Source organism: Camellia sinensis, chromosome 9 (genome assembly GCF_055761805.1).
Source record: "Camellia sinensis isolate YWXY chromosome 9, ASM5576180v1, whole genome shotgun sequence".
NCBI classification, from domain to species: domain Eukaryota; kingdom Viridiplantae; phylum Streptophyta; class Magnoliopsida; order Ericales; family Theaceae; genus Camellia; species Camellia sinensis.
In genome coordinates, this window is record NC_138969.1 from 33,147,382 (window position 1) to 33,173,656 (window position 26,275).

At 40.1% G+C, this 26,275-nt stretch overlaps 2 protein-coding genes across 6 annotated transcripts in view; both read right to left on the reverse strand.

Annotated features, from left to right (window-relative positions):
- Positions 1-293: 293 nt before the first annotated feature.
- LOC114306479 (putative LRR receptor-like serine/threonine-protein kinase At1g07650) overlaps positions 294-26,275 on the reverse strand; it is a 36,059-nt gene continuing 10,077 nt past the window's right edge. For 2 of the 5 annotated variants that reach the window (XM_028251716.2, XM_028251720.2), the window contains 12 exons: positions 11,175-11,240; positions 6,175-6,234; positions 6,013-6,045; positions 5,821-5,861; positions 4,768-5,144; positions 4,496-4,694; positions 3,992-4,132; positions 3,283-3,401; positions 2,938-3,148; positions 2,377-2,614; positions 1,575-1,725; positions 294-970 (listed from right to left, as the gene is read on the reverse strand). In XM_028251716.2, coding sequence (XP_028107517.2) covers positions 593-970; positions 1,575-1,725; positions 2,377-2,614; positions 2,938-3,148; positions 3,283-3,401; positions 3,992-4,132; positions 4,496-4,694; positions 4,768-5,144; positions 5,821-5,861; positions 6,013-6,045; positions 6,175-6,234; positions 11,175-11,240 — 2,014 coding nt within the window. In that variant the 3' untranslated portion in view covers positions 294-592. The remainder of the gene's footprint in view (positions 971-1,574; positions 1,726-2,376; positions 2,615-2,937; positions 3,149-3,282; positions 3,402-3,991; positions 4,133-4,495; positions 4,695-4,767; positions 5,145-5,820; positions 5,862-6,012; positions 6,046-6,174; positions 6,235-11,174; positions 11,241-26,275) is intronic. The other 3 variants (XM_082886497.1, XM_082886498.1, XM_082886499.1) reach the window with 3 other exon arrangements.
- Positions 21,373-26,275, reverse strand: LOC114306481 (uncharacterized). Its single transcript, XM_028251730.2, has 3 exons — positions 23,189-26,275; positions 22,391-23,109; positions 21,373-22,308 (listed from the first exon to the last, which is right to left on the reverse strand). Exons 2-3 carry the CDS (start codon positions 22,553-22,555, stop codon positions 21,961-21,963), a joined length of 513 nt encoding a protein of 170 aa, XP_028107531.2. The 5' UTR covers positions 22,556-23,109; positions 23,189-26,275; the 3' UTR covers positions 21,373-21,960.

Consider the following 26,275-nt stretch of genomic DNA (forward strand, 5'->3'; position numbering starts at 1 on the left):
AAGAAATGGGAGATCCAAAGAATTTAGACAGCTGCTAATAGCAGCCCTCTTAATTAAATACACTTTTGCTTTCACTAATTGCACCTTTAATGAATAAATGGTCTTTTAATGGTTCTACTAGTGAATGTACAATAAGTAATCAATAAAAACAAAACAAAAAATTGACAACAAAAACAGACACCACTTCATTGAGTTAAACTTGAGATCTCACCTCATTCGTATTTAGTGTCTCCGCTCATGAGACCACTTGGACTACTGCTTGGGTACAAAAAATAAATAAATAAAACTTCAAGTTTAACAATCAAATTGACAAAATGATTGTATTTAAGGGACAAAGTATAATTTGCCAAAAAAATGGAGGAAAAAAGATATTAAGCTATTGTAGGCCAAATGTGAGAGTAGGTAAAACATGAAGGCTGCATACACATCTAAAGCACTATTTTGATAAGCCTCTTGAAAGCACTTTTCATACATTTGAAAGAAATAGTCAATGCATACTATTGCTTCTAAAAATTTTTTTAAAAAAATGCTAATGAAGGCATTGCAGAAAAATATAATGAACCCACCAAGACACATCCTCATGCTGGCAGCGTCACGCAGAATCAAGATTGATTTGATAAAGATCATTGGTAGATGCAGAGGAAGATCCAATTTGTGTCATGACCATTGAATCAACAAGGCTCTGAGCTTCATTCGAACTCTGCAATTGCAGCTCATCGTACTTGTCTTTGAGGGATCTGAACCTGTATTCATCACCATAGATACTTGGATCCATGACTAAGTCCTGAATGTCAAGACGACCTTCAAGCATGCTTACTACTGCAGACATGGCAGGCCTAAGTGCCGGAGATGGATTAGTGCATAATAATGCTATCTTGATCATTTTTATTGCCTCTTCCTTGTCGAAATCAGGACCCAACTTTGGATCCACCAACTCCATTAAACGCCCTTTTTGTTGCAAAACAAGGGCCTGAAATAAGCACAAGAAAGATACTGATATGAAATAAGCCAGGCAAATAATGATCCTAGCAACCCCCCAACCACCAAATCAAAATAATAATAATAATAATAATAATCATAAACAAGTAAGAAAATAGAACATTTATGGAAGTAGACTTGGGTATAAACAACCACTAGTCATGCCCACCATGGACAAACAAGATTAAAAGTGACTCGGAAAAGCAATGCTTCATGTTGGGTGAAAATTTTAGATAAAAGGCATTCTCTTTTGATTTTGTCCTTGATGAGAAACCAAATTTTGACTGTTTTCAAGCTTTTTCACTCTAAATTTCCAGGGTTATTGGAATATCAGTTATCCTGAATATAAGTAATCCACTAACATTTCAATAAAAACTAAACATTCTAGACCAATCAAAATTTAAAGCCTTGCAAACAATAAATGGCAATTGGCTCAAATCCTCGTTGACAAAACCATTTCAGGTTAGTTCAACTTCCTGCTAAGTTTGTGTTAACTCAAGTCATAGCTGGCCAATTAAGCCAAACAGATAGGTCTGAAAGCAAGAAATGTCTTTAAAATATATTCAACCCTAAACCTTTGAGAACCAAGAACTTACCCAATCAAGCAGACAAACGTATTTATCACTAGGACGAAATTTCATATTGTCCTTTCCAGCAGCAATTTCCAATGCAACAACTCCAAAACTGTAAACATCTGCTTTGTTGCTTAAATAACCCCATAATGCATATTCTGGGGCCATGTACCCTCTGCACAACAAAAATAATTTTGTTTATTCCATTGTAACAATATATACTTTTTAGTACAGCTCCAACATTATCAGTAGTTTTAAGTGGTAAATGCTAACAATACACAACCTTATTTGGCAATTTGCAAGCATTCATGCAATTTTCAAGGTGATCAAAATATGATCAGAACTAGACATCTTAGTGATGAAAAGTTATTGAAATTACCACATAGCAATGCAATACTGTCACCACAATAAAGGACAAAGTAAAACCACTACCATGTTATAAGATGTGTTGTATGACCACCACAATGTAAAGACAAGCTATGAGACTTCAGCGATAGGGAGATGATGCCCAAACTCCTGACTCTTGTAGGATGTCTGGTTGGCAAACTTCTTAAGAATGAAGTCTTAGGACTTGGACATATAACGAGATACTATGGGTCGATTTAATCCTATTTGAGTAAGATCGAACACGTAGACTGTACACATGTCCCTTGAAGGCTAACACTAGTAGGTCTTCATGATGATGTGTGAGAAACACATGGCCAGTAATAAAGGAGAAACCTACATATTTCTAGACTGTTCTAAGGTGGCATCTTAGATATAATTACTTCTAAAAATGTGGGACAGTGTTTGTCTTATGAAGGAAAGAGAAATTTTGGTAGCTTACATAGTTCCGGCAACCCTGGTGCTAATGTGGGTGTTGTCATCTTCAGTAAGCTTAGCCAGACCAAAATCAGAGATCTTAGGGTTAAGATCCCCATCAAGTAGTACATTGGTAGCCTTGATGTCCCTATGAACAATTTTCAGTCTTGATTCCTCGTGCAGGAATGCCAAACCTCTTGCTATGCCAATACAAATCCTTAGCCTGGTAGGCCAACCCAAATTCAATTGCCATTCCTTTGGACCTATAATTAACAGAAATAGCAAATCAAGGAGACAAAAAAGCAAGGAAAGGAAAAAACAGATCTAGATTATTAATGGTTGGTAATAGAAGTAATAATGTTTGCTTCTTTAATTTTTTTTTTTTTTTTTTTTTTTTTTTTTTTTTGACATTAGAAATTCGTACTGTAGCCTAATCTAAGGGGAAGGAGAGGGGAATGTTGGGGATTGAACACAACTGCATGAGCTACAGCATCAACACTGGTAAGCTCTGTTGCTCAATAATATTTTCTTGATAATCTTATTTAACTAACGAAATATACACAACCAACTGAAAACATTAAGTTACCAAATAGAGCTCGGGCAAGGCTATTATTTTCCATGTATTCATACACCAGTAGTAGTTGATTCCCTTCAATGCAACATCCATACAATCTTACAAGATTTGGATGCTGTAAACCAGAGATCATACCAATCTCATTAACAAATTCACGATTGCCTTGCTTTGATTTGGAAGAAAGTTGCTTAACTGCAATTACAGTACCATCTAATAATATACCCTGCATTGAAATAACAACTTATTTTTAGTCACACTTTAACATGGAATTGACATCTCCACTTGACATCATAGCATAAACAAAAAACAGAAAGTGAATATGACATAGTACAAAAAATACAATTAATTACAATATACCTTATAGACAGATCCAAAACCGCCTTCCCCAATTTTGTTGTTATCGTCAAAGTTGTTAGTGGCAGCTTTAATTTGTCTGAAGGTAAATAAACCAGTTTGCAAATCTAATCCTCTTAGTTCTGCAAAAGAACAAGTTCTTTTATTTTTTTTGACTACATCATCAAATTACTAACATTGTTTGGTTGCAGAAAAGTTGGAACAATGAAAAGAGAAGTTCAGTCTTTCAACACCTACAAACAATCCCAACTTGTTGTAAGGTTCCAAATTTTCATTTGTGGCTCTACAACTCCTCAGTACTAATTCGTGGCATGAGAGATGGTTAGCATTCTTAACTCAAACAATTACTTTCAACTATTAAAGGATGTCTATAAGGGACATTTAGATATAAGCAAGGGAATTTTGGTGATATTATTTATCAAACAAGCTCAAGACATTTAAAACAGGATTAATTTGACAATATTGACAGTCTTCATCTGATGCTCTCGATTGCTTCAGAAAAAAGAAGAAAAAGATATACAACTTTTATTACAAAAATTCATATTGTCGGTATTTTGGAGGCCTACTCAAGAGGATTAAAATGTTGACAAACAACCACAATTTCACCATCTGTCATATATTGTTCCTACATTCTGCAATACCTGGAATACATGTAAGTACATTGTTGGCATTTCAAAAATAAAAAATAAAACATGGAGTAGAAATTAGTGACCTTGTTCCCTTGAAGTAATGCTTTTTGAATGGCCTCTCCGCCAAAAGATAAATAGAATCGTGAACACAAGGCATAATGAAAAAGTTACAGCTCCAACTACAATGACTATCTTCTTTCTCTGATCAGAATGAGGCTTGAAATCTACATAGCAAAATCAGATAAAGCATGCATAAGGTTGCATCTATAATTGACAAATTTTGTCCAAAGCCTCACCAATATTTGAAATTCCTACCGTAAGAAATTATTCGACACTTAAAAAAAATCAACTAGTAAGAGAAGAATCATGGCCATTATAAAGCTGAAAATTATGTTTCTTCCAAATTTATAACTTTCAGATCTCATCTCAAGAGTCGGGGAATGACTTTACCATGCCATTGATTCAATCATCTGCAAGTATAATATAGAATGTAACAGAAAGAATCTCAAACACAAGCATGAGGGGGATAGGATGATGTTTCACCATTGAGAAATAAACAAGGAAAGCCTAAACAGAACACAACTTACTGGATTCTATCGAAATAGCTGATATGAGAGGACCGTAAATTCCTCGAATTGGAACAGCTCTTGTCCCTTTCCCTGCCCAGTAAAAGCGAATCTCTATAGTCTTATTCTTAACAACTGTGTTGTTAAATTTTCGAACTACAGCCTTGTCAACCCCTTGTGCAACAGTTTCAATATCAAAATCCTTCAAAACCAGTTCATCCTGCAACAAACCAATTAACCAAATATGTTTCCATTTGCATAATAAAAGGTGCAATTACAGTGATATTAACTACCTGGATATAAACATTGAATATTCGTCTGCCAAGACTCTGATAGGATCGATTGTCTCTGAAAACTATCTCAGCAAAATGAAGGGTCACTGTGTAGTTCCCATTTGCTAAGCAACGCCCATAGTAAGTAAGAGACAGAGGAGAGAGGCGAGCACTTGAGTACAATTGAGACTCATTCATTGTAAGAACAGAAACATTTTTGGTTATATAGTACCCTGCAGTTGCATTGACATCCCAGAAATGTCCAGTGCTACTAAATCCCCAATTTCCTGCTGCTTGCCATGTCGCTGCACCTCCCTGGGATTCATCTGCTATATATATAGTGTTTCCAACTTTCGTTTGTCCTCCACCACAATTTATATACAAAAAATACCCATCTTCTGAAAGAAATCCATCATGTGTGATCATATGAAAGGGAAAAAAAGGATAAAGCTATATTTCATATTTAAATGAGTGTGTGTGTATCAATTGGAGCTAGCCCAATTGGTCAGGTTCCTTGCACATCAGTAGGAGGTCATGTTTCAAGTCTTGTCAGAGACAAGGCTCCCCTTCCCCCCTAGGCTACAGCCTCCAGTGTACTAATAAAAATTGAGTGTGTGTGTGTGTGTGTGTGTGTTTTCCCTTGACAACGTGGAGGATCTACCAAATGTAGTCGTCACCTATGTTACATCGATTTTTTAAAATAAATTAAATACGCATGTCGGACATTCAACTCTTGGATAAGGGTGTGAAATATGTGTCTGATACTTTATTAACACTATCAGTATATATAAATGAGTAAAATACCTTTTCGACATTGTACATTATATATAACACTATTTTATCTCACATAACAGATTAAAAATATAAAAATATGACCCTTTTTGCTGAGTCTGCATATCCTTAATTTGAGGTTTGATAGGTCTGACCTCTACATATGTACTCGCACCCAATACTGTATTGTATCCATGTAATATAGGTCGCCGTGAAGTTTCATATCAACAAGGGAGAATTGAAGAAATAAATATAAAACTGAACTATAACCTTGAGTTTTGATTATGAGAAATATATACTCACGTTTTGAACAAGGAGAGACCCCCAGGCACTTGTTAATTTCCCTGAATTAATAGCGTGAAGAAAAGAAAAAAAAAAGGTATAAAAGAGTGAGAGCAAAGGAGGGGAGGAGGAGGATAATGAAGGGATCACCAGCATGATACGATTGAACTGAAATGCGAACTGTAACTTTTCAAATGTGAGTTAGAAGCTTACAAGTTTCCACCGGAGAAGCTTCTGAACAAGTTACTGATTTGATAAAAATAAAAAATAAAACTTAAGGGAAAGGAAAGGAAGAAAACAAAAGAACAAGTGAAAAAACAAAAAAGAAATGCTTGCAAATTCAAGGAAGCCCTACGATAGAGAGCGAAATCTTACAGGGTTTCTTTACAAGGCACATCTTCCACAAAAAAGTTGTTGTACGAAAGATCTGTTAGGCTGCATAAAATGATTTCATTTGAATAATTCATGATAACTCCACAAAATAAAAATAAAAAAAATACAAAGGATTCATAGATCCCACTCATTGTATATTGAGATATGACCCGCAAGGAACAAAATTTCTATTTGTTTCCATCGAAACAGCTGAAACATTTCCATTTCCAAAAAGACCGAAACAAAACATTAGTGGAATAATGAAATTCTTGTGTTTCCATCAACATGCAAGCAAAACACACTAAATCACAGTACAATATACCAAAACAGTGAGTTTTGTTGACATAAATTTAGAATTTTTCATAATTTTTCTTATAATTCTATTAGAATAAATATAAAAGGTTATATTTTACTGTATTAATAAATATTATTGCTAGCAATTTAGTAATACTAATATTACTACAATCTAAGTACATTTTTAGACCTTATTTTGTTGGGATGGTACACACTTTTAGAATTATATACACTTGTGTTTGATAAAATTAAGTTACTTTTATTTTTATTTTTTTGAATTTACACTCGTTCTTTTATGTGAATGACCATATACATATCACTATGTTTACTAGGCTTTTATATATTTAAATAGATTTCAATTTATGTTTCCAAGCATTTCTATGTATTTTCAAACTTTTTTTTCTCTTTTGAAACCTATGTTACGTAGAACGTGGATTGTTCCAGTACATGGAACGGGAACGGGAACGAGATCGGGAACAAGGTACGCCACATGTTCTAAAATGTAGTATAATAGAAGTAGACTTATATATATTCCATTTCAGAATTTAAGGTGCTTTTAGAGTAATTTTCTTTTAACTATTAGTGTTAAAATTTACCTACACCTTACCTACACCTACCACCACCTACTACCACACCTACTACATCTACCACCAATTTACCCTCACCTACTCCTCACCTACTACCCAAATCCTCTTCTATATAATAGGAATCCTTGTAATATCAATATCACAACACAACAAGCATACATTAATCAATAATACAATCAATATCTATACAATTCTCTATTTCTCTTTATACATTAAATTTTCTACATGGTATCAGAGCAGGTTTAGAACCTAATATTTTCGCTTTCCCGGCGGGCGGCAACCTCACCTTAGCCGCCCGCCGGACCTCAACCTATTCCGCTGTCATCTCTATCAATACATATAGCTTCCAGTTCGCCGCCACCAGAGGCGACTTCTCTACATACAAAGATCAACCATTCTCATCTCTCTCTGAGATGAAGAGGCCAACCTCTCTCTCTCGGCAACTCTCTCTTCGGTTTCTCTCTACACCACCTTCTCAACCTTTTAGTTCTACTACTGTGACCCTCTCTATGATGGTTTTGGTGTCTCTGCAATGTGGGCTGTTCTTACTATTGTTGTTGTCTTTGACTTCTCTGTGGGTGCAACACTTGGAAGGGGTGTAAATAGGGGTTTTGCAACACTGCTTGCTGGTACTCTTGGCGTTGGAGCTCATCGAATTGCTAGTTTTTCTGGAGAAATATGTGAGCCCATACTACTTGGGCTTTTCGTCTTCATACTAGCTGCAGTAGTGACATTCATAAGATTTTTTCCAAGAATGAAAGCAAGATACGATTATGGGCTGCTGATATTTATATTAACATTCTGTTTAATATCAGTATCTGGTTATAGAGATGATGAGGTGTTAGAGATGGCCCACAGGAGGCTATCCACCATACTCATCGGTGGTGCCAGCGCTGTGATTGTGTGTGTATGCATTTGTCCATATGTGGTGCTGGTGTTGTCAAGGGCTTCCAGCCATCTATCTATCAGGCAAATAATGGTGGGGCCAATTTTGTGGCACATGGTTAGAACCTTTTCAGAGGACTACAATGATTTGAATGTTGAGCCTTCGTTTGGAGAGACCAATCTCGACTTTGAAGGCAGAGAGAGGAGCACTAAGGAAAGCACACCCATTCTTCTTTTATTTATTTAATCACACTCACCAAGTTTGTTTCACTCTCATTATCACATCCATACACACCGGTATCATGTTGTCTTCAACTTTCTTTTATTTATCATTTTAAAATACACCCTTATCATGTTGTTCCCCACCTTCTTTACTTTATATATATATATATATATATATATATATCTCTTTTTATTATATTCTATTACTCAAACTCTCCTCCATTTGATTTTAAAATCACTTATTTTTTATTTATTTTTTCCAAATCACTTTTCCTCCTTTTTACATACCCCCACTTTATTTTTGAAACAATCACCCTGATATTTTTCATATAATTCATCTATACATATTTTTTTATCTATTTTCTTTCTCCCTTGTTTTCTTTCATTTTATTTTTATTTTTTCAACACAACACTCCCCAAAAAAAAAAAAAAAAAAAAAAAAAAAACATTTTACAAACTTGTCATTTCTTCATGCCGGGGATCAACCCCGATCAGCATTTTACACCAAAAAAAAACAAAAAAAAAAACAAAAAAAAAACACACACAAAACAACCACATCCACAGGCGGGATTTTGCTTCTCTACTCTGCTGCGGGTCGCTTTTTCTTGCCTCCGTCCTGGGCGGCCCTTGCCGGTGCTGCCTCTGTGTTTCCCGCACCCACTCCACTGGGCACGATCACTACTCCCTGCTCCTCCACTGCAGCATATGGCGGACCTCCAAATCGGAACATAACGGTGGCCTTCCGCTTCAGTTCCTTATTTTCCGCCTTTAGCACACTTATCTCTGCTCGCGCATCCTTATACATGCGTTGGAGCAGAGCCAGTTGGGCGTTTAACTGCTGCACCTCATTTGTCCTACTCTGCAGCCGGTGCGACAAGTTTGTGACCGCAGTCATGGTTTCCACACATGACTTCAAAGTATACTGATTCGCCTCAATATCTGATTGCGCTGCCATTCTTTGCTCCACAGACCGCATAGGAAAGGTCAACGGAGCAAACTCAGGGGCGTTTGGTTGAGGTTCAAGGGCAACCGCACCGATTATCTCTCTTGTGGACTCGTTGAGGTCGGGAAAGAGAGTAAGCAGACCACGGGAAGAAGAGGCCATGTTCTGGGTAGCTGGACGGGAAGAAGAGGCCATGTTTTTGGGTTGCTAAGTGTTTCAGAGAAGCAGCGATTACCGATTGGTACTGTCAGACAGGGTTGGTTACAGAGTGTTTCAAGATTTGCAGCTCTTCGAGACAAGCTCTCTGAGAATGCAGAGGTTTCAACTGGTTTGTTATGCTTCCAAGCCTCAGCCTCCGCTTCGGTTTATAAAGACCCTGACGAAGAGGCCGACACACGTTCTGTCGGTCACGTGCATCGCCGCGTGTCTGGCGCGCCTTTTGATGGCTCGCCGCTCGATGATTTCTGTCGGGCACATCTTTTGATAAAGTGGGCGCGCCTTTTGAGGGCGCAACTTTTGCGGGCTCGATATATATATCTACATGTATATCTTTTGGGCAGCCTATATACACACTCATACAGTGTCTTCTACACCGGTCCGACATGACCCCATAAACTGTCTTCTACATTGGTCCGACATGACCCCGTAAACAGTCTTCTACAGCGGTCCGACATGACCCCATAAACTGTCTTCTACATGGGTCCGACAAGACTCTGTAAACTGTCCCGACATTGATTCCGGTTAGCTTCTTCATGGGTCCGACAAGACTCTATAAACTGTCCCGACATTGATTCCGGTTAGCTCCTTCATGGGTCCGACAAGACTCTGTAAACTGTCCCGACATTGATTCCAGTTAGCTCCTTTATGGGTCCGACAAGACTCTATAAACTGTCCCGACATTGATTCCGGTTAGTTTCTACAAGGGTCCAGCAAGACTCCGTAAACTGTCACAACAACTGTCACAACATTGTCTGCTACAACGGTCCGACATGACCCCATAAACTGTCTTCTACATCGGTCTGACACCGCCATACAGTGTCCTCTACAACGTTATGACACCCCCATACAGTGTCCTCTACAACGTTATGACACCACCATCCAGTGTCTTCACCAATGGTCTGACACGACCATACAGTGTCTCCTATCCTCTTTTTTCTTTATGTATTTTTTTTTTATTTTGTTCCTCTCTCCAAACTCAAGTTGGTTAGTTCCTATCCTCCTTGAGTTTGCGGGGGCTGTTAAAATTTACCTACACCTTACCTACACCTACCACCACCTACTACCACACCTACTACATCTACCACCAATTTACCCTCACCTACTCCTCACCTACTACCCAAATCCTCTTCTATATAATAGGAATCCTTGTAATATCAATATCACAACACAACAAGCATACATTAATCAATAATACAATCAATATCTATACAATTCTCTATTTCTCTTTATACATTAAATTTTCAATTAGGTATTTAATAAAAAAAAATTTCATGTAGCAAATCATTTCTACAAAAATTATGACCCTTTTTTATTTTTTGTCTTGTCAAAACTTAACTTACCTTATATTTTAGTTCATACATTTGATTTTTTTTTCTCTTAAGGTAACATTTCATGAAATATATTGGGGAAAAAATTTGGAATCACTTCGAATCACTAAATTTACCCTTTTTGGAACGTATGTACCAATAGGTAATTCACTAATGTATTAGCATTTTTTGGTAACATAGTTTGAACGTTGTTGAAAGGTTCCAATAACATTTCCAAAACATTCCAGTTTATAGACTTTGAATATTTCCCAACCACAGCTGCTATATGGCTATTTTACCAAAGAGCCTCAAGGAGCACACAGTTGCAGCTGGAATCAAGTCAATAGTTTCACCAGCAGTGAATGACATGAATAAAATGTGCAACGACCTCCAAAGATGTCATGAGATGATATACTTTTAAAAGAGGAATTCATGTGTATGTCTGCTCAGGCATATGCATGTATTTAACTATTATCTAATTATTAAGATGAAAATTATTAGCAGCATAATAAAATATTAAAATAGAATTGAAGGTGAATAACATACTATCTATTATCTCTGTTCTTGATCCAGTCTGGAATACTCCCGTTAAGCAAATTCCTTGTCAGATACCTAACCAATAAGCAATGTCATCTCACCATAGTTATGCAGTTACTTAGATTGCTACTTTTTGACAAATTTAATGCATAATTAAAAGGTAAAAGACACATGAGAAAAAGAAGAATATGTAACTCCACTCAGCATCTGATTTTCTCAAAAGTAGAAGTATAGAGTTAAGGAGTGATGTGTCATATACATATAAGTGGAACAATGGAAGGATGGGGTGAAGACCTCCATGCTCTTGGAACATGAAGCCATGAACTTGAGAGGTACTCACCATTTAATATTGCTTCAATCCGCAAAATTCACTACAACAATTTACACTTTTGGCGACCAAATTTGGCAACTAAAAGGAATTTAGTCACCAAAAGTCGTACAATAGGTGACTAAAAATTACATTGGTCGGCATTTTTTGCAAGGTTTAGCTACTAATTTTTTTTAGTAGGTGTATATTAATTATTGGTGACTAAACAAAAATTTAGTTGTTAAATATGCCACAATAGGCAACTAACAAAAATATTGATTGCTGTTAGTTTAGATTTTAGGTTACTAAAGTTTGTTTTAATTGTGGTATACTAATTTTTGCCGACTAAAACAAATTTAGTAGCCAAATAACTAGCGTAATTTTACTTTAAATCTTTAGCGACTACCTAATTTGGTCGGTAAATATACATTTTCAGTGACCAAAAAAAATTTAGTCATGGTGTACTAATTTTTTCCGACTAAATAAATTTAGTAGCCAAATAACTAGCATAATTTTACTCTAAATCTTTGGCGAATACCAAATTTAGTAGGCAAATATGCATCTTCAGTGACTAAAAAATATTTATTCGTTATATATTTATTTTTGCTGACTAAAGAAATTTAGTTGCCAAAAAACTAACATAAATATTGCTTTTAATATTTGGCAGCCAAAAAACTAACATAAATATTGCTTTTAATATTCGGCAGCCAAAAAATTAGTCACTAAATATATATTTTCAGCGACTAAAAATATTAAGTCGGCAAAGGTGTCAAATTTTTTGGTGTATTTTCAAATTTTCCGCCCAATTCACTAATTATGTTTTATTTCTCTATATCAGTGTCTACATTCACCCAAACAAAAACCTTCAGTCACTTGCTCTCCCTCTTCTCACAGACTCACCATCCCTGCTAATAGTCACTGTCGAACTTCCACCGCCGCTGACCATTGTGACTCTTGCCACCGTCACTCACCATCGTGGCTCCCCCCTCTCATCCAGATTCAGGTTTTTCTTTCTCTCTTTCTCTCTCTCCCTTCCCTTACCATCGCGGATCTAGGGTTTTATTTTATTTTTTGATGTTGTAGGATTTTTATAAAATCATTTTAGGGTTTTACTCTTTTTCTACATTTGAAGCATATATGAGCTCCAAGTTATATTTAATTCCACACTTTTGTTGCTCTATTTAAGCAACAAAAGAGAAGGGAAAAAGTGGTTAATTGGATCATTGTGTACATTTGATGAGAGAGAAGAGCAATGGGAACCGTAACTCAAGAAACAATCGATCAGTTCAAAGCATTGATGGACCAAGTTCTTCAGTTGAACATTGAGAACTGGGTTAATGAGTTCACAGTAGAGTAGTGAAGAATCTCTGCACACCCTTGAGGAGTAAGAGAGATTCTTCATAGCAGTACCCACTTAAAAACTCTCAAGTCTTTAACTATGGAAATCAACGTTTGAGAGGTGCTCTGCAATATTCATTCCAAGCCACCTCAATATCATTTTTAACAGAGTACAGGTGACATAGTGAGCTTCATAGACAGCTAGAGTTAAAACATAAAACATGTTTCATATAGATTTCCTTTGTGAAGTGTACCACTAATTTGCCATTGCTCCAATGAGCAGTTGTGATGGAGCTCATTCTAGGAAGATTCAATAAAAGACAGGCCCTTATTCAAGAGAAGGTTGATGAAGGGGCTGAATATGAAATGAGTCTGATGCCTTGGGCCGGCCCAATCTACCAAAGCCCAAATCGAAGTGGTCAAGTAAACATGCGGATAAGCCAATCAAGCCCAATTCCATTATCAACAATGCGCCCAAAGTCCTCAAGCACTTGGACCCCGCAGTGGAAATGTCAGTCCAGCCATGATGCTGGGCTGGGCCGAGCTACAGGACCTGATCCTTGCACCGAACCGAAATGGGCCAAGCCCATACAAAGATATTCTACTGGGCCAGCCCACCTCTACAAGCAATCTCACAGAGTGCCGAGCCGAGGCACAACGGTACCGAGCCGAGGGAACCTCTCAGAGAAGCGTGGAAGCTGTGAGTGTATGCATGTGCAAGCTGCCACCTCAGCTGGTCCCCTTCATCTAGAATTACGGAAATGGTTAATCAAGGGAATGTGGTTTGTTATCAGCATAACTACAATGAGTATATACACCCCTTGTCAACTACTAGATAGTCCCAACCTTGAGCAATTCTAAAGGGAACCTGGCAGCACCAAAGCTCTATGAAACCTTCTTAGGTAACAAAGAGTTCTATATAAACTACACTCACTTCACATTGAAGGTAACTAAGTTGAGCTGAACCACACTCACTTAAACACAACTCTCTACACTTAGAGAGCACTTTCCATCTTCTCCGATCACTTACTCCCACACCGGAGGGATTATCTAGCCAATTCCGACCAGGCAGCTCTAACGGTGCTCATTGTTGCAGGGTCTCAGTTTCTGGATAGTCCAATCAGGTGCAGAGCTCCGATCCACAATCATCTAGTGCGGTATTCGATATGCACAATTGGTGCGGTGAGCGTGGAACGCTTCATCTCTGAGTTCTGCACTTGATTCCGACGATAGGAATTGAGGATATTCCACCATCGGCATTGACACCACAAACAGAGAAGACGAAGAATAAAGGTTTGGCACTCCGAATAGTTCTGGAGGAGCAGGCCGGAAACAACAACCGACCCGAATCTGTTAAGCATCGACAGCCTTTTGCTAGAGGTTCTTCCCACCATTTTCTATTAGAGAAGGATTACAGAGATCGAATCATCGATTCCATGGGAATGGAGATACAGGAACTAAAAGCACAACTCAAAAGGGTGATGGGCGACCTGACAGAGAAGAGGACCGACGCAAATCCCTCTCCTCTGCGCTAGAGGAGCCCATCCCGTGAACCACCAGTGAAGAAGGCCCCCAGAAACAAATCTAGGCAGCAAAGGCAGCCAATCCCGGTGCAAAGTGAAGCAGCAAGCAGCCACACCCGTGGTTCACACTGGAGAAGGGCCAAGAGGCAAAAAACAGACAGCAGACAGAGTATCCTCCTCAGGATCTCCGTACTTGGTTGATCGGCAACAGACAAAATGAGCAACGACGAGATCATCAGGCTCAACGCCTTGACCGTACTGTCCATCAGAGAGAGCACCGAGCATTGGATCGGCTTGTCTCCTCTCCTTTCTCCCCAGAAATCGAAGCTATGAGACCCCCCAAGAAATTCACTCCACCAAAGTTCACGACATACTATGGCAAATCAGACCCACTAACACATATCAGCCATTATTGGCAGATAATGTCCTTATGGAGCCGAGACGAGGCACTGATGTGCAAAGTCTTTCCATCCAGCTTGGGAGAATCCGGACTTCGATAGTTCGATCGTCTCCCTGCCGGATCGATTTACGACTAGAAGCAACTCTCTGAAGAGTTCTTGGCCAGATTCATCTCCAACACTAAGATCCCAAAAGAGCCAGACACCTTGTTTGGTCTCCGAAAGGAACAGGAGGAAACGCTACGCAATTATGCTAGAAGGTATTGGGAAGAATATAACGATCTGGAGGAAAACGTTTGCAGTGAACAGATGGTTGTAATGTCTTTTAAACACGGTCTGCGTCCGGAAAACAAGCTGAGACAATCACTTACCAAGTGCCCCAGCCACAGCACTGAAGGATTTGCGTGCCAAGATTGAACAGTACCCTCACCTCGAAGACGATCAGATCCCCATCGAGGTAGCATCAACTGAACAAACAGCTCGGAACAAAAGAATAGCAAACCGATGGGAACACCGAGGACTCGCAATGAATGAAGTAGACAAGTCTAAATCCCATGAAGCAGTTGTAACTGTATTCAAGGAACCAATCTATCGTATTATGGAAAAAATCAAGAGAGAGTCTTGGCCACCAAAAATGCTGGAAGATCCAGCTCAGCGCAACCAAAAGCTTAGACGCACCTATCACCAAAACCGGGGGCATATGACCCAGAATTGCAGAGCATTTAAGCAACACCTGGAAGATTTGGTAGCTGCTGTGCACCTCCAAGACTACATTGATCAGGACAAAATAGTAGCCGAACAAGGGAACCCCCTACCAGAACCGAACATCGAGCATCCACCTCGGTTGATAATAAATGTAATTTATGGTACAACCAGTCACGACCGCGAAGAGGCACTTCAAGAAGAAATTGCAAAAGCTGTACAAATTCAGCAAGTCATGTCAGTAGGGCCAGAGCCGAAAAAGGTACAGACAATACCTAAGCCTCCCTCATGCACTATTTCATTTACCAGGAAGGATTTATAAGGTATTCAGTACCCACATACTGATGCATTGATTATAACTGTGGGAATTGAGAAACGATTTGACGTGAAACAAGTCCTGGTAGATCAAGGTAGTGCAATAGATATATTGTATTACGACTTGTTTAGGAAGTTCTATCTCTCTAAGCAGCACCTCACCCCAGCAGCAACTCCGTTGGTCGGTTTTAATTCACAGCCTGAATGGCCACTTGGCAAGATAGTGTTGTTAGTTGTGGCTGGGACAAAGACCCTTCAAATAAAATTCCTGGTTATTAACACACCATCTCCTTACAATGCCATACTCGGTCATCCTTGGATTCATCAATTGGAAGCAGTCCCCTCAACTTACCACCAGCTTATCCGCTTCCCGACGGAACACGGAGTAGAGCAGATCTCAGGGGACCAAGGTGCATCAAAGCATTGTTTCAGGCAGCCATGAAGGCTAAACAACTTTGTAATCGGGTTCAGACAATTGAAGTAACCGAACAGACGGTCTTGGAGGATGTCGGAGGAACCCTAGCAAAGAAGATAGTAGAGGATTTGGAAAAAGTCCTAGTGAAGGAAGATGATCCAAAAAAGTATTTCCTTATCGATACCTCGCTAGGTGCTGATGAGAAACTTCAGTTGCTGGATTTGCTGAGGGAAAATATGGAGATATTCGCATGGTCAACATATGATACTCCAAGGTTGAATCCAGATTTTGCTTGCCATAAACTCAACGTCAACCCTTCCGCTCGGCCCATCGTGCAGAAAAGCCGAAGATCCTTAGTTGAGCACACAGAAGCAGTAATTGCGGAGGTAGACAAGCTCCTAGCCGCGGGGGTAATCTGAGAAATTCAGTACCCACAATGGTTGTCCAACACAGTTGTAGTAAAAAAGAAGAACGGAAAATGAAGAGTCTGCATTGACTTTACCTGCCTTAATAGAGCTTGTCCCAAGGATAGCTTTCTTTTGCCCCATATAGACCAACTGGTAGATTCGACAGCAAGGCATCAGCATATGAGCTTTCTGGACGCTTATAGCGACTATCACTAGATACCACTATTCAGCCCAGATCAAGAGAAGACAACATTTATTACTCCAAGAGGCACTTACTGCTATAAAGTAATGTCATTCGGCCTCAAGAATGCTGGAGCAACCTACCAGTGAATGGTCACTTGAATGTTCAAAGAGCAGCTCGGTAGGACTACGGAAGCTTACATAGATGACATGGTAATGAAAAGCAAGCTTGCTACAAACCACCTCACAGACCTGAGAGAAGTTTTCAATATCCTAAAAAATCAACTTCGCCTCAATGCCTCAAAATGCACTTTTGGGGTAGGAACAAGGAAGTTCTTATGGTACATGGTGACTCATAGAGGAATTGAGGCAGATCCGGATCAAATCAAAGCAATACAAGAGCTCGAAATATCAACAAAGGCTAAGGAACTACAGAAACTAGCCGGAATGGCAGCTGCCCTGAATCGATTCATTAGCAAGTCTTTAGATCAAATGAAGCCTTTCTTTTAGCTACTAAGGAAGTCCTGAATGTACCGAATCATTGCAAGGCCTCAAGAAGTATCTCAGTACGCCACCTCTCCCATCTACCCCAGAATAAGGGAAAAAACTGTACCTGTATCTAGCAGTTTCAGATCACGCCGTAAGCGCAGTACTGATTCGCAAAGTTGAAAAGGAACAAAGGCATGTGTACTACGTTAGTAAGACTCTCCTAGATGCAGAGACACGGTACCTACCCTTAGAGAAGTTGGCTTACGCACTACTCATCGCCTCAAGGAAGCTATAGCATTACTTTTAGGGTCACACCATCAATGTCCTCACTGAATTCCCCCTTAGATCTGTCTTTAGCCGAGCCGATTTCTACCGCCGAACAGCAAAATAGGCGGTTGAGCTTAGTGAGTTTGACATTCGGTATCAACCCAAGACAGCAATCAAGGCCCAGGTCTTGGCGGATTTTGTCGCCGAATTCGCTCCCATCCAGAGCACCAAACATCAAACTCCAGCTCAGTACAGGTGCCACGCACCACCGAACTAGGAAAGGAATGCGCTTCAGAAGCATGGAAACTCTTCATTGGTAACATCCAGCAGCTCTACGCTGACGAATCATCCAATAACCGAGGCTCAGGGGTAGAGGTATTACTTATATCCCCAGAAGGATTTGTCAGGGAGCAAGCTCTCAAGCTTGGTTAAAAGGCCTCTAACAATGAAGCAAAACATGAAACACTGTTAGCTGGTTTACGCAGTGCCAAACACTTTAGTGCAGAACAACTCCTGATTTTCAGTGATTCTCAGTTGGTTGTCAACCAACTCACTGGGGTCTATGAAACACGAGACGAAAGAATGGCCATGTATGCAGACAGGGCAAGGGATTTACTTAAAAAATTCCAATCCATACGAGTGGAACAAATCAATCGGGATAGAAACAGTCATGCTAATGCTCTGGCCTGCCTCGGCTCATCAGTAGATGCCAAAGATGCTAGAAAAGTTTGGGTTGAGTTTGCGCCAGAATCAAGTATTGCATCCCCAGTCCTCTGCAATAACCTAGAACCGAGCTGGATGGATCCAATACTTGTTTTTCTAAAATCTGGCACTCTTGCCGAAGACAAGAAGGAAGCCAACAAAGTTCGACACAGAGGATCTCACCATCTGGAAAGCTATATCGACACTCTTATCTCGGTCCTTATCTATTATGTGTGCATCCAAATCTAGTCGAAAATGTTCTTTACGAAATTCATGACAGGATTTGTGGATGCCACATTAGCGGAAGGTCATTGGCACACCAAGCCATCACTCATGGGTACTGGTGGCCGTGGATACAGCAAGATGCACAGCGGTACATTCAGAAGTGTGACAAGTGTCAGAGGTTTGCTCCACTGATTCATCAGCCAGCCAAAACTCTTACTCCACTTACTGGCCCTTGGCCTTTTGCCCAGTGGGGTCTGTATATCGTTGGACCTTTGGCATGGGGCACTGGGAATAAATGATTCTTCATCGCTACAACAGACTATTTCACCAAGTGGGTTGAAGTTGAAGCACTAGCAAGCATCAAAGAAGCAAACACAAAGCGATTTGTCTTGAGGAATGTCATGGTCCGTTTCGGCATCCCGTGGGTACTAATTGCAGATAATGAAACACAGTTTGACAGAAAGATCTTTAGGAAATTTTGTGCCGACCTTAAGATCGAGTATTGGAACTCCTCTCCGGGCTACCCACAGAGTAATGGGCAGGCAAAAGCGTCAAACAAAACCATCATCAACGGAGTAAAGAAGCAGCTCGAAAGTGCAAAAGGGAAGTGGGTTGAAGAATTACCCCACGTGTTATAGGCCTACCGAACCACGACACGGCGCTCAACGGGGGAAACACCCTACTCCCTAACTTACGGAATGGAGACTATTATTCCACTTGAGGTTGGTCTCCCAACCCTCTGATCAAAACTATTTGAAGATGCAAGTAATGAGGAGGCTATTGCACAAGCACTGGATATGGCAGAAGGCTTTGAGAAGCAGCACTGATCAGACTTGTCGCCTATCAGCAACAGCTCATCAAGAGTTTCAACCAAAAAGTTTTCCCAAGGCAATTTACACCTGGGGAACTGGTTTTGAGAAAAGTCATGGATCACAAAAGAGTGCCTGGTGAAGGAAAATTAGGACCTAATTGGGAAGGTCCATATAAGGTTAAAGTCACTACTGGAAATAGAGCATACTACTTGGAGGATATCAAGGGCAAGGCCATACCTCGGCCCTAGAATGTAGCAAACCTTAAAAGTACTATCCTATGTTACACGGACTCGGGTGCGGGTATTGGGTGCGGGTACGTATCTAGGGGTCGGGTACTTCAAAATTAAAAATTGAGGACACGTGGATACGGATCCAAACGAGGATACGGGTACGGGGATACGTTAAATATTTAATTTTTAAAATATATTTATTATATAAAGATAAGTTAAATAGTTATTTTTTAAATATATTTATTATTTTTATCTTATGTATTACTTTTATTGATAATTTTTCTGATTTATCTATATAATTTTTTTTTACTTTTAATTGACATATATATTATAAATAATAAAAATATAATAAATAAGGAATAAATATTTTTTTAATACATATTAATTATTTAATTTATTTTTTAAATAATGTGTTTTTATTAATTTTATTTTATTTTATATTATATTATATATGTATTTTTTTATTAAATGTTATAAATATAAGTATTATATATTATATAAGTATTATATATTATTTATATATTATATATTATATATATTATAAGTAAGTATTATATATTATATATTATATATATTATAAGTATTATATCTTATATCTTCGTATTATATCTTATATCTTCTATTCTATACATATGTATAAGATAAGACAGAGGCGAAAAGGAGAGAGAGAGCGAAGGCGAGAGACGCGATCTGGTCAAAGAGGCGATCGAGTGAGAGACGCGACTGGTTCGAAGGTCATCGAAGTCGACTGCTACGACTGGTTCAAAGGTCATCGAAGTCGACTGGTTCGAAGTCGCCGATCAGGATCCTCTCGCCGACTAGGTTTCTTTCTCTTCTCCTTTACTCTATGCCTTCTCTTCCATGCCGTATCCACTTCTTCCATGTTGTATCCCGTACCCGTACCCGTGTCGTGTCGTATCGACACGGGTACTTCGCCAAAACTGACAAGTCCGTGTAACGTAGGTACTATCAATAAACTGCACCCCACAATTATCTATCTAGTGTAAAAGCATTTATCTTTTGCTTAATGAAAATTACCCCCCCCCCCCCCAATTTCTTTGAACTTTTGTTTCCAAGCACCTGTACAGCTTTGTGGTCAGAACAGATTATTGCTTAACTTGGACTTTATAACCCAAGCCCTAGGGGCATATTTCAAAATAAACAAATTTAGCTTTGGTGTTTACCAAACCGAATTAGCTTTGGTGTTTACCAAACAGAATTAGCTTTGGTATTTACCAAACGGATTTAGCTTTGGTTTTAACCAAATGGAAAAAGTTTCGGAACGACCGAACAGAATTTAGTTTTGGTCTGCACTCAAACATACCAAGTGGGATTGCTTGGTGGAGTTATGTTTGGCTACCAAAATGGATCTTAACCAAGTGGAACTGCTTGGTGAAAACTGCCCTAACAAATTTTTTGATGCCCAATTCTTTTTCATGTCAATTACAAAATTTCTTAAGTATCATCACATCAACACCTCAGTACTACTACATCCAAACAAAGTTGGAACAAACTTGGATAAATCCTTCAAAGATCAAACTTTCAACAGTAGTCTTACTCAGCTCCAGGCAGAGGCAAACAATTGTTTTCTTGGTACCAACCTGGACCTGAGTATGACATCTTTCCTCTGCATCTTTTTGTCCCATTCAATGGCACTTATGCTATCAAAATCAACATCAACTTAAGTAGCTCTCCCAGAGAGCGAGTTCTTCAGTACCAATCTTACTTAGCTCCAAGTGGGGGCAAACAATTGTTTTTCTTGAAGTCAACCTGGACCTAAGTAAGTCACTCTCATTCAATTACAAAGATCAATGCAACCATGCAGACCGAGCATCTATTCAGCCCTGTGGACCCAACAATGCTCGGCCGAGGGCAAACAGTATGAACAACGCAAGTATGAAAGCAAAACATATCAGATTGCTATATCAGAAGGAAAATTCTATCAAAGGCACAGCTGGCCTCACAAAACAGCAACAAAAAGAAAGAAAAATTGTCTTGACCAACTTAAGGGGGGCAACTCGTCAGGAAGACCGAGCTCCAGTACAGCAGAAAAGTAAAAAAGGCGAAAAAGCAAAATGAAAAAAGAAAACTTCAAATCAGTCCAAAGGTCACTTCAACTTTCATCAACAGGAGAAATTCCAGGAGTAGCATCCACAATCTTGTCCGGACCATCTTGGGGAGGAAAAGTAGAGGCAGCCCCAACTTCCTAGAAAATAGGAGCCTCCTTAACCACATCTACCACATCTTCAGTTTCCAGGGTATCACCCCCTTTAACGTTCACCGTTTCATTGGCAGCATCGCTCTCCAAAGTCTTGGTTGCAAAATCAGTTCCTGGGGAAATCTTAGCTAGAGGAGTAGCAGGGGCAGCAGCAGCCTTCAGACCCAAGGACTTTGAGGGAATAGGAATATCTTGAAACAAAGGAGACTCTTCAGGAATTTGAGTAGCGGTCAGAGCACGTGTCCAGCCCTTCAAAAAAAGCTTGTCTCACAATACCAACACCTCTTCTTTATAAGCGGCTCCAGCTTCGTCCCAACCTTGCTGCCAGTGCTTAGCCTCCAAAGCTAAACGTTCAGCGGCCATCACCCCAATAACTGCCTCCAGCTCAGCCACTTTCCCTTCAAGTTGAGCCTGGAACCCAATAGCAGCTTCCTTGGACTTCTCAGCCGAAGTGATAACCTTGCTCAGACGAAATACCTCCATCTTAGCAATCCTGCGTCCCTCCTTTTCGGCTTCCAAACTTGTTTTCAACCTCTCAGTAGTCATGGCAGCCTCTAGTACGGCCTTCGCTAGTTCCTCAGCTAGGGTGATGGACAAATGCATCCTCTGGATACACTACGGCAAACAAACAGGAATTAAAAAAAGGAAACGATACAAACCAGTAAAGAACACAAAAAAGAAATGGAGTAGCACTCACAGTAGTCATCATTTGAAGGGTTCCCTTCAAGATTGGAATGTCCCCAGGTCCGTTATGATCTGCCATATTTACTAGCATCAATAGGGTCCTGGTCAAATCAAAAGCAAAGTCTCCAGAAGCAACAATTAAGTCAAAAATAGAAATAGGCCTGCCCTGGTGAAGCATAGGCGACTCCCATTTCTCAAAAGTCTCGTCCTCAATAGGATCCTCAGAGGTCTCTCCAACTATAGCCTTGCCGGTCTCCTACCTCCTCCTCTTCTTTTCCCTTTAAACGATGGAAGCAGCAGGTTCGGTAGCAGCAACAAAAGCGCCAGAGGCCCCTATCTCCAGTTTTACATCCATAAGGCTTTTTGGCTCGGCCTTGACCAGGGGAGCCTGCAGAGCAGAGGAAGAGCCAAAAGCTTCCACCTCCAAGTCTACCAACACCCTTTTCTTCGACATCGACCCTCCCTCTGTGAATCTGGGGGCAGGAGAAAGGGTCCTCTCAACAGATAAACTCCGACCACGATGACGGTTTGTAACTAAGGGGGCAGGAGGTGTGTCAGTTTCAGTATCGGAATCGAGAAGGGATGTAGCAAGCCTTGCTTTTTTCGGGATTGTGGAACGATAAGTCGCTTGATATTCCAACAGTTTAGGGACAGACCTATTCTTGTATCTCAAAACAGCTTTGATCGCCTCAATGTTCTCTCGGTTCGACCTGCGCTGGAAACGAGAAGCCTCTGCAGAGATGAAGAACAACATTAGCACAATATTCAACCAAAACAGAAGTACAAAGACACTGGAACACAAGACTCAGACCTGAGTAGCCATCTTTTTGAGGCATCCGTTCAGATTGGAACTCAGTCCCAGCAGGGAACTCCTAGTTCCCCCCAGCTTGTAGGAAATCATCATTATGTTTGTCAGAGTCGGGCAAACCAGTGACAAGATGGCAATTAGCAGAGCAGACTCGAAGGTAGGAGGAACTATGGTCCTTATTGTGAGAAAGGGTGTAACAACCCAGAATGTCTCATATGTCCAGATTCAAGCCTAATCGTCTATTCAAAGCACACACACCACAGACAACTGGGAACAAATTTACAGACACTGGCATAGTGGTAAGTTGGACTTGATGCAGAAAGCGACGGACTAACGGCTCTAGAGGAAACTGAACGCCTCCTTCAATAATAACAGCGACAGGAAAGGCAGCAGTGTGTCTTGTACCCATGCGCTTGGCGTCAACCTTTGCCAACAAAAGGGTAACGTCGTCAGGGATACCATAATCTCAGCGAAACAAGGCCATGACCTCAAGGGTATCCACCAATGCACGGAATTTACCCATTATCTAGACCTAACAAAGCAAGAACAAAACTCAACTAAACAAGAAACAGAGCTAGTCGCCGGAAACAATGGTGCGTGCAGGAAATTTGTGTTAATGTATATAATAAGATAGTGGCATGTATATAATATGATAGTGGTGTTGGTGGCAGATAGTGGCATGTATAGAATATGATAGTGGTGTTGGTGGCAGATAGTGGCATGTATATAATATGATAGTGGTAGATAGTGGTAATATATAATATGTAAGTGGCATATAATGGGTTATAATGATGTTTGTAATATTTCCTATATAAGGAGTGTCATTTGGTCTTGTAAGATAAGAAGTTTTGAATATAACAGAAATATATTCCTTCTTCCTCATATTTTCGGAGTTCTTCTTCCTCATATTTTCTAATTGTGCGAATGCCAAGAAAGGCGACCAAGACAAAAAAACGAAAGAAAAAGGAAGCTTCAGAAGAACTTACAGAGGTTCGACGAGGGGATAGCTACAAGAGAAGGTTATTGAGACTAGAACGAGAACGGAAGCAACAATGGCAATAAGTGTCTAGGCAGAGCTCCGTCGTCACCAAGGCAGAAAAACAAAAGAGTTCTGGTTTTCCTTTTGAAGTTTCGGTGGTAGACGAAGGGGTTTGATAGACAAAGGGGTTTGAATTGACACCCTTAGGGCATTTATTACACACAACCAGGGCGAAGAAACAAAATCACGCCTTTCTGTACAGGGTTGGCGCATTATCTCTGCGCGCCAATACAGTGCCGCCACGCGTCACCTTGAAAGGACTCATGCAGGGCACGTGCTAGGATTGAACCATCACCAAGGCCAAATTGGAGCAGATCCGAAGCAACGCGACGCTTGGAGTACAAAGCAGTAGCTCCCCCAAAGGGGAACCTTAGCGCAAGCTAGGGGGCAAATGAAGGGGCTGAATATGAAATGGGTCGTATCCAAGCCTTGGGTCGGCCCAATCTACCGAAGCCTAAATCCAAGTGGTCAAGTGAACATGCGGATAAGCCAATCAAGCCCAATTCCATTATCAACAATCCACCCAAGTCTTCAAGCACTTGGACCCAACCCGCAGTGGAAATGTCAATCTAGCCACGATGTTGGGTTGGGCCGAGCTGCAGGACCTGATCCTTGGACCAAACCGAAGTGGGCCAAGCCCATACAAAGATATTCTACTAGGCCAGCCCACCTCTACAAGCAATCTTGTAGAGGGTTGAGCCAAGGCACAACGGTACCGAGCCGAGGGAACCTCTCAGAGAAACGTGGAAGCTGTGAGTGCATGCATGTGCAAGCTGCCACCTTAGTTGGTCCCCTTCACCTAGAATTACGGAAATGGTTAATCAAGGGAATGTGGTTAGTTATCAGCATAACTACAATGAGTATATACACCCCTTGTCAACTACCAAATGGTCCCCTACCTTAAGCAATGCTAAAGGAAACCTGGTAGCACCAAAGCTCCATGAAACCATCTCGGGCAACAAGTAAGGAGTTCTATATAAACTACACTTACTTCACATTGAAGGCAACTAAGTTGAGCTGAACCATACTCACTTAAACACAACTCTCTACACTTAGAGAGCACTTTCCATCTTCTCCGATCATTTACTTCCACACCGAAAGGGTTATTCGGGCAGCTCTAACGGTGCTCCTTGTTGCAGGGTCTCAGTTCCTGGATAGTCCAATCAAGTGCGGAGCTCCAATCCACAATCATCTAGTGCGGTATTCGGTACACACAGTTGACTTGAGGACAAAGTTGCCTGTGGGGTGGGCATCGGGATTCCTTGTGGTTGAGTACAAGCAAATTTCTGTGGTATATAAGAGGTCAAGGTGAAAATGCTACCGAGGTACTAGTTGTTAAACTTTCCTTGTATCAATCTTGTCGGATATTGGATTATCTTGATTGGCAAAGGTGAAGGCCCCAATGCTAGTTCGTGGAGAATGAAGTTTAGTGGAGAAGTTGGCTTCGTGGTTTTGCAGAATTTGATTTAAGGTGAAGAGTTTTGTGAATTGTCTCAAATTCCAATTTGGTTGTATTTCCTTTTATGAATCATTCTTGTGTGTCGAGAACTCAATGTTCCTTGTGCAACTAGGAATTTGGTTTAAGACTACAAAAGGGTCTAGTGTTAGGAAATTGAGTGTGTATAGGATTAATTTTCTATGTGTTCTTTGGGTTTTCTAGGTACCATCTCAAATCTGGTGAGTTTAGGCATGTGGGACTTTTACTCTCGTTGTCTTTCAAATTGGGTATAGTTTTTGAGGAAAACAATGTACACTGTATAGTGGATGTTCTTAATCGTCTTCAACCATGGACATAGCCCTATTGTTGGATGCACTACAAGTGTTTGTGTTCATGTTTATTCTTGAAATTCTATCTTCTTGTGTCTTCCATTTATTACTACAAGCAGGTATCAATGCTTCAACTGGCACAATACCTACAAGTGAGTTCCAATCACATTCTTATCGGCGCAATTATAGAAGAGGGATTCTTTGTCAACATTGAAAGAAAAATCATACAAATGAATGAGGAAGGACTTCCATGCTTAAGAAATTAGGACATCTTGTCATCCTAA